The 11,585-nt window shown below is 43.9% G+C and overlaps 1 protein-coding gene across 1 annotated transcript; it reads left to right on the forward strand.

Annotated features, from left to right (window-relative positions):
• The first annotated feature begins 985 nt into the window (after nt 1–985).
• On the forward strand, nt 986–6,892 carry pnn (pinin, desmosome associated protein). The gene is made up of 9 exons (XM_063008053.1): nt 986–1,129; nt 3,139–3,216; nt 3,592–3,660; nt 3,748–3,823; nt 3,968–4,062; nt 4,156–4,231; nt 4,331–4,486; nt 4,597–4,735; nt 5,326–6,892. The coding sequence occupies exons 1-9, from the start codon at nt 1,017–1,019 to the stop codon at nt 6,525–6,527; spliced, it is 2,004 nt and encodes a 667-aa protein (XP_062864123.1). The 5' UTR covers nt 986–1,016; the 3' UTR covers nt 6,528–6,892.
• The last annotated feature ends 4,693 nt before the right edge of the window (nt 6,893–11,585 follow it).

The raw sequence follows: 11,585 nt of genomic DNA on the forward strand, positions 1-11,585 counted from the left end.
AAGTTTTCCTGCTCTGATTCCGGCTGCAGCTTCTCCATCCAGCAGTTCAGCTCTCGCTCTCTTTGCTTCTCTGTCAATTTAAATCAAGCAGTAGGCTACTGGAAACTAATTAAAATGCTATTTTTAACCGACAACATTAACATCTCTACATGATAACAATTAAATCATTCATCTTTAGTCAACATTTAGACTTTAGAAACCTGGTGCAAGTCACTCACACCAGGGGTCATTTAATAGCAGTAAAACCACACTACTAACTCTACTTAGGTGAATAAAAACATTTAAAAATATTTCTGAACTTTAATATACTATTTAATATCCTGATCAGATCAGCTGGATTCAACGTTACCTACGAGGAACCACCATCAACCCAACATCTAATAGATCCCTCACCCTCACATGCACCAGCACTACAGAATAGGAGTTAGCGTGCACATTTTGGGATGGCGGTGGTCCTAATGTTTACCTTTATCAGTGTTTTTATTTTACTAGATTAAGGAAAAGTCTGATAAATGCTGTAAATGTAAAATATTGAGCATAAACAACTAATAAACCTGATAGATTAGACATCTTTAGACCTATAGTCTTCACCAGATCTGTAGTGTCTAATTTTACTGATGTTTAATATTTAATTCAAACTGTTACTTTATTAAATGATCTTGTATTTAATTTAAAGCTTGCCTTTCTGAACAGTGCAGCTATATTATCGTTTTATTTCATTTCTTTTTAAATGCATACTAGCGTACTAAGTAGTGCTCCAGTGTATAGTACAACAATTGCTGGCATACTACTCTCACATACTGCGTAGTAGTTGATAAAAAGAAGTATGCCATATCGAGTAGTCCCGCCTATTACTGTCAGAACCATTTTCTATTGGACGTCTTCTCCTTTGTCGCAAAGCCGTCTGGTCATTTGTGATTCCTATTGGCTGAGACGTGTGTCAATCACGGCCGTGCGCGCCTACCAATCTTTTAGAGTCACAGCCCAGGTAGCTGAAGTGCAGCTAGTTAGCAAAGATGGCGGTGGCTGTGCGAGCTTTGCAGGATCAGCTCGAAAAGGCGAAGGAGAGTTTAAAAAATGTGGACGAGAACATTAAGAAACTGACGGGACGCGACCCGACCGAATTACGGTACGAATTCATGTTGTGGTCTTGTTATATATGCCGAGACGGTTAGCGGCTAACTGAGGCACGTGCCTGAAGATTGTGCTAAGCTAACAGCTAACAGGCTACCCGTCTGAGTTAGCCTGGCGGCTAACCGTATCCACGTTCAGAAAATAATAATAATAATAATAATTTAGGTAAATGTATGTATAAAAGAAATAAAACATACACATTTAGCCTTTTTAAGTAATTATATAAATATATGTATTGTTGTTTATTAATAATCAGAAACCGTGGAACAACAGCGGATGCGTCCCAAATGCATCAATACCTAGTGCTGATAGGGCGTAAATCGCCTCAGGTCGTACCCTACCTAGTGGACCTAGATAAATACTAGCTTAGTATTGAGACACGTCCCTGTATTCCACTGTAAAGTGAAACTAATTCAAATAAACGTATTTTAAATTAAAATTCTATAATATGTGTGTAGATATAAAGACGCAAAATATTAAAAAGCAAAATTTTACACGTGTTTAAAAATGTTTTAGTATAATTAAGCCTAATAATATTACGATTTAATGTCAAGCCTTTTTGTTTGCAGTAGAAACAAAGCTGGGCAATGTTTAATGTCCATATAAATACCTCAATTATAAAATTACATAAAGCTATAAAGGTGCAGTATTTTGTGCATGTATTGCAGAAAATGTCCTTTTTTTTTTTGCTTGCCTGCATTTTAAGCCCTGATTTGTTAAATTAAATGACAAATAAAAGTTCTAATGTCTTAATCATTCACTGGGATAATGGACGGACACGTGAACTATTACCAATTGTTATTCCTCTGTTGATTTCTTCACTCTGGTTTTGGCTTTGGAGTTTATCACATATGGAGAGTCACACTATGCTCTAGAGATGGACCGATCGGGGTTTTTGGCACGATAGCCGATTCCGATCGGGGTAGGGGGGGGGGGGGGGGGTAGTTCCGCCTCACAGTAAAGATAAACCGGCGCAGCGTGTGTGTGTGTGTGTGTGTGTGTGTGTGTGTGTGTGTGTGTGTGTGTGTGTGTGTGTGTGTGTGTGTGTGTGTGTGCCTTTAGAAGAGACGCTTTGTTCACAGTATCGCTATAAGTGATTCATTGATTCATGAGTCGATTCGTTTTTATGTGAAGCGTAAGTTTCTCTTCTCGGTTATCTCTCCGTGTTTACTGTTATTAATTAAATGTCGTGGTTTTAAATAAACACCAGCTACTACAGAACATTCTGTGTGACTCTCTTACATTAAAAAGCTTCATTACACCGTTATTACCACAGATCTGTAACCGAGTCAGACTCGTTCCGTATAAGGAGCTAAAAGTTCAGCAGATGATCCTGAACTAACGAATTTGGTAATGAATAAACTTTTGCCTCTGATTGGCTCTGTAACGTTTTCTGTTCTCATCTACATCACAAGTAAGAACCGCTCACGATTTACCAAAGTGAACCAGGAGTTTATATAACGTGCTGATAGAATCCACTCAGATGTGACCGGGTTGAATTATCTTTTTAAAGTAAATATTACAATCAGCAAAATTACATCGTATGTATGATGCACAAAGTTAATGATGTTATTTTAGGTCGTGAAGAGCTTTCACTGTGGTTTCTGTACGATGGTTGATGAATGGTGATGTGATGGTTGGCGCGTCGTAGCTCAAAGTCTGGATCGATCCACTGAGCTGTTAAGCTTAACGTGATCTTTATATATCACACGATCGGATCGGCTACTTTTAGGAAATATCGGCCGATAGCATGTTTTGATTAAAAATCGGCCGATACCGATTCGTAGCCGATCGATCGTCCCATCTCTACTATGCTCTATGTAAAGCCTCCACCACTCCTGCCGTCTTACAATGGCAGGTATGAGGAATGCCCTCCACGAAAATGATTGAACAAAAAAGCAGACAATCATTCCTCCAACAACAAGTCCACCCCAGGATTACTTGTGTAGTTGGTGTCCTCGTTAGGAATCCGAGTGTTGATTTTTGTTCTTGTTTTCATGACAGACCGGGTCAGAACAGACGGCTTTCCCTCACAGGACCGGGTGTAGGTGGAGGTAGAGGCCGAGGAATCAACATACTGAGGTACGTTACACAGGATTTGACATTTCTGGTCCTGGTGGGCTGGTCGGTGGGGTCCTGCACAGTTTTTTTTTTTGTGCTTTGTAATGTTGCCTTTAGCCTTTAGCTGAAGATCTTATCCAGAAGGTTAATTATATTTACATTAAGACTGTTTTGGAGAGACTTGATCTGAATTGACTTGAACAATTACGGCTGCATTCATTCCTTCTTCCTGCCTCTCAGTTCGAGGGTAATGAGACGCAGCCCAACATCCGGTAAACGTCTTAATAGAATCAGTCGAGCATAAAAATCACCTAACTTGACTGGACTCATGTGTAGATCAATAAGTAAATATGAGATAGAGCTATCTGTACTCAAATATGGACGTATTTCTTCAAGGCGTGGACTCTCTGACGGCGGTGGAGGACCCCCAGCCAAACAGAGGGACATAGAAGGGGCGCTGCTGAGGTACGTAATGGGGTGGAAAAACCCACCGTACTGTGGTTACCGTGTTTTGAGCGACACTTCATTAGGTTTTATCCTAATGCCGTTTAGGTTGGCGGGGGATCAGCGAGCCAGGAGAGTTTCACGTAATGACAGCGACGCTGAGGATGAGGACGAAGGGAAAAAGGTAAGTAAACAGTAGACGAAGTGTTTGGTTTAGAGCGAGCCTCGCTGACGATGCTGATTGTATGTAAAGGCATCTGATACATCGTGATGAGGAATCTAATTCCACTTCTGAAGATCTTGAGGGTGTTTTGTCTTGTTTTTCCAGCCGGCGTTGCAGTCATCAGTAGTGGCTACCTCCAAAGAACGCACACGTCGAGATCTGATCCAAGATCAGACCATCGATGAGAAAGGAAAACAAAGGTACCGGCTTTTTCTAATCTGCATCCAGTCCAAGTCATGTTTTAGGCAGTTTGTGTCAATAATGAAGGTGAATGAAACGTTTTTTGCCTGCAGAAATCGCCGCATGTTCGGCCTGTTGATGGGAACGCTGCAGAAATTTAAGCAGGAGTCGACCGTGTCCACGGAGAGCGTAAGAGGATTGATCTTGATTATGGAGAACGAACGATTATGGAAGTCTATCTCCTTAAAAAAAATCATAATTTCTTTAATATTTAATTCCCTTTCTAAGCTGAAACGACGGCATGAGATCGAGCAGAAGCTGGAGGTTCAGGCGGAACAGGAGCGTAAGAAAGTGGACAGCGAGAGGCGGGAGCTGTTCGAGGAAAGGCGAGCCAAGCAGACGGAGCTCAGGCTCCTGGAGCAGAAAGTGGAGCTGGCTCAGCTGGTAGGCTTCCACCATACATCTTCCTTCCTTCTTCATCTCTCAATCGAGTCATCTCCACTTCCGGATTGTGAATCTGCTGCATGTTTATCTTGTGCTGATGTTTCTTCCAGCAAGAGGAGTGGAACATGCACAATGCCAAGATCATGAAGTTCATTCGCACCAAGACCAAGCCTCCGCTGCTCTACCTGCCTGGTCGTATATGTTCAGCCACCCAGAAGCTCCTGGACGAGTCTCAGAAAAAGATGAATGGTGAGCGGTCAGCTTTACAGCCTGTGTTCGTTTGGGATGGGGTTCCATAGGGACATAAATGGTCTTGGTGTCTGGGGGATGGAAGGTCAGGTGAGGAGGGTTCTCATTGTTGCCACTGCAGACCGTCCATTTATAATGTATAAACAGAGGCTGAGATGTGATTGTTGGGTGTGTTTCTCCTTAATATCCAATGAGAAAGGGCCTTCTGGTATTTGGGGGGTGTGGGGGGTGGTATGGTGATGTGTGAGCTGGAGGGGTGCTGAACATCTCAACACTGCAGGAGGGAACAGATCCGAACCTCATCAAGCGGAACCTGATTACGCTCTATTATTAGAGTTCTGTAGATTTTATACAGGAGGTCCTGGGTCTATTATAAAAAGCAGTTAGGATCATAAGTATGTGGACACATTGTGTTGTGCGATGAGAACTATTCCAGTACCTCCATATACCAGTGCCCAATGGGGTTGCAGATCTGCAGTGGCAATTGGATACGACTAAATTGGGTGACTGTGCTTGTTTTTCTATGCGATGATGCATCAAATTGACGTTGGACGCTTTGATTCCATTCTTCATTTCTGAATGTCTTGCAGCCATGTTTGAGGAGCGGCGCCAGGCTTTCGCCGAGCACCTGAACAAGATGGAGGCTCGGCCGAGGCGCCAGTCTCAGCGCGCTCCCAAAAGGGCAGCGGAGAGCGCCGAAGAGCGGAAGAAAGAAGTGGAAGATGAAGAGGAGGGTAAGCAGAAGGAAAGGCTGACAGGTAAACGGCACGATGTAGAGATGGAGGATGAGGAGGAGGAGGGGGAGGATGAGGTAGAGGAAAAGGAAGATGTGGTTAGGGAGGGAGAGGGAGATGGGGAGGTTCAGGAGATGCAGGCAGAGGGAGAGAAGGAACAGCAAGAACGTCCACATGAGGAGGAGGAGGAGAAACACGAAGCTGTGGAGAAAGACGACAGGGAGTCGGAGGGAGGCCAGGCAGAGCGGAAGGAAGATGTGAAGGTAGAAGCTGGTGAGGATCAGGGGGTGGAGGAGACGATGGAGGTTGAGGTAGCAAAGGATCTAGAGGGAGAGGAGCAGAAGTGGGAGCAGGAAGAGGAGAAGCAGGAAGAGAGTCCAGTTGTGCAGGAGGAGGGTAATGAGTCTAGAGAAAGGGAGGAGGAGGAGAAACGGGCAGAACAGGAGGGGGAGAAGATAGAAGTCCACGAGGAGTCTCGGAAATCCTCCGATAACGAAATGGACGTCCAAGCTAAAACGAAAGACCCGTCTGAAACGGAACCCAAAGTGAGCGAAAGCGACACGCCCTCAGACGCTGTAGTCGAGCCCAAAGTCGAAAGCAAACAACCGGAGGACGATGGGAAACCGAACGAAACCGCCCCGGACCCGAAGGAGTCGGAGAAGGAGCGAGGCCGCCCCAAAACCAAGCCCACAAAGAGCGGGAGCAGCAGCTCCTCCAGCAGTTCCTCCTCCAGTTCTTCCTCCAGCGGCTCCAGCAGCTCCTCCAGTAGCACCAGCAGCTCCTCGTCGGGCTCGTCCTCGTCGTCGTCCACCTCCAGGTCTCGCAGCCGCAGCAAAGAGCAGCAGCGCCGGCGGAATTCCGACCGCAGGAAGAGCGACCGCAATCAGAAGAGCGGTAAAAGCGGCGGCGGTGGCGGTGGCAGCCATCGAGAGCGCAAGGAGAGGTCGAAAGAGAAGGACAAGAAGAGGGCGAGTCCTGAGGGGGGGAGCAGGTCGGGGAAACGCTCGTCACGCAGCGAACGGGAACGCAAATCTGATCGCAAAGATAAGCGGCGTTAGTGCTAAACGAATTCGCCTTAAACCTGCCGTCGTTTCCAACGTTTTTAAATCCGACTCCTTTTTTTTTTTACGTTCCGTCCCTGCGCTTGTCATTTTTAAATTTTAAATTCTTTAGATTTTAATTAATCGCAGGCGGTTCTTTAGGACCCAGAAGTCGAGATGAGAAATTAGGCGCTCTGTATTTTCACCTGTTGTGATTTTTTTTTGGGCTACGTGTACAACGCTCATGTTCATCTTCTGTTTGTGTAAAAGTCGACCCCCTTCTGCAGTGACTCCTGGTTTTTGGGGAGAGCTGCTGATCTTTTGTATAAATAAGTCACTTGTCAGACGGGGGAAATAAATTGAAAAACTGGAACCCAAAAAAAGAGTCCTTGTGTTTATTTTGATTGAAACCTTGTACGTTATAATGGTGTGTCGATAAAGGCTGTGTGTGTGTGTGTGTGTGTGTGTGTGTGTGTGTGTGTGTGTGTGTGTGTGTGTGTGTGTGTGTGTGTGTGTGTGTGTGTGTGTGTGTGTGTGTGGTACTATTTTGTTTGTTTTACTGAACGATCCATCACGGTGAATTACGAGGCTCCGTTTATTAGACCGTGAACCAACAGTAATCTCGCAAGGTTATCTAGTATCCATAACAGTCCTGTATCAAAAGCACCTCATTAAGCTGTTCAAGTGGCGCAGCGGTAAAAAATACACTAGCACACCAGAGCTGGGTTTTCGAATACATCAACTCTGCCATCCGGCTGGCCTGGGCGGCTGTGTGAACAACGATTGGATGTTGTTCATGGGGTTAGGGGCAAGTCTGGCTGAGTGTTGGTGCCTGCACCAGGGCTGAGGAATAATGCTGATCAGGGTGTGGCTCTCTGTGCACAGTGCCGATCGGTATATATGAACTTGACTTGTGCAAGTGAAAAATATGGTCTCTACTGAGCACGTGTCGGAGGGGGCGTGTGTCAGATGAGAAACGTCTTTAGTCAGCGGTGGAGGGTTGGAGGGACACGACTAGATTAGGGGAGAAAGTTGGAGGGAAAAGGTTAGACAAATAGAAAATAATTTAAAAAAAAGCACCTCATTAGGGAAATAATTCTTTCTTTACTCTTCCAAATCTTCTCGAGCAGGTAAACTATGGATTCCTCAAAGATTCTGGCTAACTTACATGCTAGGAATGATAATAAACTTGATTTGAGCTTCAGAACTGTCCCTTCCCTCATAATGGTCAGAGCATGTATCAGTGACGTATCCACAACTTCTGTAACATGTAGGCTTACTGACCTGGTCAGACGTCCTGAGGTCGGCTCAGCTGGACGTCCCTAAAGGATGAAGGTTGATCGAGTTCTTCAGTAAACAAACAACAGTGCCTAGTGTCTCTTCTTACGTCTGCTGGGTGGAAGGAAGCAGTTGGCGATGTGGTGCATCTGAGTAACTGGGAAAGAAAGACAAAGTGCAAGTTACAAATTCTGATAGTTATTGATCGCCCATCCCTCATAAAGTCACCTCAGCCAACTGTACTGTTATCCATCGTGTAGAATTTTTACATTTATGCTTTGTTTGTTTTATTTGTCACACAGAAGGTTTGATTCACCAAAATAAAATCATTTAACAGTGGAATGAATCAATATGATTTATACTGTATGTAAATATCCAGATGTTGGCTGCAGTTCTCAGTTGTCTGTATCAGAAAGGAGATGATATTGGTGCATCCATAATATGTTTAAATATATCTACATGTTTACTATTATATACAATAGAATATCATGTTTGTCTGAAATGCCACCAAAATCCTTATGTGTTGGGTACCCATGTCCTCAGGGTCTGCAGTGGTGAGGGGTAAAATATCTCTTACAGCTCCAGGAGCTCGACTTATTTTTGTTGTTGCCCCATTTGCACCGTGATTTGTGCCGGTAAGTGATTTTGCAGTTGTGACTTCTGAGAAAATTCAAGTCCCAGACCAACACTGTACTTTTTGGCCACAAATGGCTCCCAACGCTCCCAATAAAGACAAATGTGAAATAAATAGCAAAACCTTAGCAACTGGTTTCCTCAGTGGTGTGAAGGTAGGGTCGTGTAAAGGTGAGCTCTGGCTACAGGGCTTTTTATTATTTACGTATTTATACGTTTAAAATATTAAAACCATATTTCTTATTTAATAGGTCTCCGGTTTATCCTGGATGAAGCAGCGAATATCATTTTTTATGAGATTCGGCAATAAAGCAAACTAAACCAAGTACTCACTGTCAACCGGTTATTACATTTAAACAAATGTTTGAATTATCAAGACATTAAACTCAGATTTAAGAAGTGTCCACATACCTTTGACCAAATAGTGTAGGTAAACAGTAATTAGCCAAAACGTTCTTCAGTGGGTGGTCCATCTGTGCCAGCAGGTCCTTCAATTAATTACTCTTGTAAAATGGTTAAAGTGCATCCTGGTGCTACTCAAAGGTTGAACCTTCGCCCATCGCTTGGAAGTACAGTTCCTATGTTCGCATATCCATGTGTTAGGATACGTTCACCTCATCACCAGGATTACAATAATAAGCAATTTGATGCACAGTAGATCTTTTGTTGGTCTGGATTAGATGCCATAGACTTCATGTCCTCTGGTATAGATCAGTTATAGATGCCCAACAACCTGTCAGCAGTTTGGCAGCTCGGCTCTTATCTGACCAGTGTGGTTGGGTACTCTCCATGCCTGCCTGTGACACCCCTTGCTGTTTGGGAGATACTTCAACCCAGTTGTCTGATTATAATGATTTGGACTTGATCAGAGTCCCTTAGGTCTTAATGCTGATCAACTACGAGGAACCTCCATCCACCCGACACCTAATAGATCCCTCACCCTCACCTGTACCAGTGCTAAGCATGTAATATTACTGGAGTTCATGGTAATATGTGCAATACCAGGTCTAATTCTCATTATCACTTGATGGCCAGTGAAAAATGTAATCAAGCGCACAAAATGTTACGGAGAGTGCTTTTACTGAAGCGCCCGGTCAAAGACGTCTCAAGGAATCCTTCGAGTGAGACCACAAAACAATTTGTGTCCAAGCATGTGGAAAATGAAAGACCTTCTTCCACTTAATGGCTACGAATGTCAGATGTAATGATGCAGCACGATGAATATGATGTCGAAATCTGCATTTATTATCCACCTCATTTTGAGCAACTGAGGAGAAAATATGAGAGCTAGAGGCAAAAGTGAGAGGTTCTTATTGTCAAGCAACGTTAAGGTTTGGATGATTTGCTGAATCGGAGAAGGGGATTCTACAGCGGAGAAGTGGCTGATGTGAAGCAGATCGTGCTGCTAGATGTTCTGCCTATTAAAAGTCCTCCTCGTGCCATCAGTAGACTAAGAGTCATGGTTCCATGATCAACAGAGCTTTTTATAACCTTCTCAAGTACATCACACACCACAGAAGAGCAGGAAACGCCTAACCTACTGAGCGAGTCCCTGAAGCTGATAAATTATAAAGTATTCTTGCTCTCCACATGGTGGCAGAAGAGCCACACATGAAAAAATGTGGACTGCTGTGGGTCTGAAAAAAACTGAACATCATCCTGGTAATAAAAATGTGAGATTTAACAAACCTTTTCATGCCTATCTGAAAAAAAAAAACCCAACCAGCTGTACGGTTCCAGCCCTGCTGAAAAGAAGCCCGGCGTAGACCAGTATTATCTGGCTGGTGATCTAAATTAGTTCCTCCTGCCAAATTCTGATCAGTTTAACTGCTAGTTTAAGCTTGGTTTTCTGCTTATTGAGTAGGTAAACACTAGTTAACGAGGGGGTATCGATGCTCCTAAATCAACTACAATAAAATATAACAGTTTATAAAAGATAAACACAGACCAGCAGGTCTTGGTGGTGGCCAGCATTTGCTTTTGTTCAGGCACCATTTTTGTAAAGATCAACGTCATTATTTAGCAGCAGAAACCAGTGCAGACCAGCATCCAGGAGATTCTGCTCTGGAAACATGGATCATAATGCTTTGGAATTTGTTCAGTCTGTGTGTAGTCGTCTGTATTTGCTTCAGAACCACATACAGCAGGTAGAGAGGAGAATTCTCAACCACTGCTAAGCCTCAGTTCCATCTGCATACCAGAGTTCCACTCGGACACTCCAACCACGCACTTCCTTCAACATATGGACCAATATAGAAACTCAAAACTGTTAAACCTCTTCCTAAAACAGTTCTAATGTTGTTGATTGGTGCTACAGACACTGAGAGACTGCTTTGACGGCACATCATGCCGCTATTTGGATGTGTACACAAACACTGACCTTGTGTGAGTGTTTGGCAATGACAAACCTTGATTCAGTAAAGAACAACGTTTATTCTGCATGAATAAACATCTTGTATATCTCAGAGGAGAAAGAGAACACGAGTGCTCCATATAAACTACGAGCTGCTGCTATACTGGGGAATTTAACCCAACATCTGAGCAGGGTGGAACTTTTGCAGGAAATAATTACCTACAATAAATGACAATGACCCTGAACTTCCAGACCTGCTTCTTGTTTTTAGTTAGCCACCATGCCGATATTTCGAGCTCTTGATCTAGCTTGGCTGTCAAACGGGCGCAATCGGATGTTCCTGATGCAGGAGGGTCGACTTCATTCTCCGTGGTACAACTTCAATCTTCTGTCTGGTTGAGTTGCCTGCACCAGTGGAGGCGTATTCACCAAGTTCATTGTGTTCTCTTTTTGTGAGACTGGGGCAGGTAAAAAGGTGCTGCCTGTGACTATTTGCTTCAGATGGGGTGTGTGATAGTCTCAGTGTGAGGGTGGTACAAGCAGGGGTACAAAAACTGCACAGATAAACAGAACAGGTTGAGAACATTAATGGATCCTACAGGATTAATCAATCACAAAGCTACCAAGTTGCCCACAACAGTAGCCCACCTCCACCAAGTTTGAGTCTTGACAGTGCCATCTGCCTGGTCAGTGCTTAACAAACACAATTAGCTGTGTCTGAGCGAGGGAAGGTGAGATATGGAGTCACCGTCTGTCCACGGCAATTGCGACTCCTACTGTCTGGCTGGGGTGTTGGGATGAGCAGTGGGACG

Source organism: Trichomycterus rosablanca, chromosome 13 (genome assembly GCF_030014385.1).
Source record: "Trichomycterus rosablanca isolate fTriRos1 chromosome 13, fTriRos1.hap1, whole genome shotgun sequence".
Lineage (NCBI taxonomy): Eukaryota > Metazoa > Chordata > Actinopteri > Siluriformes > Trichomycteridae > Trichomycterus > Trichomycterus rosablanca.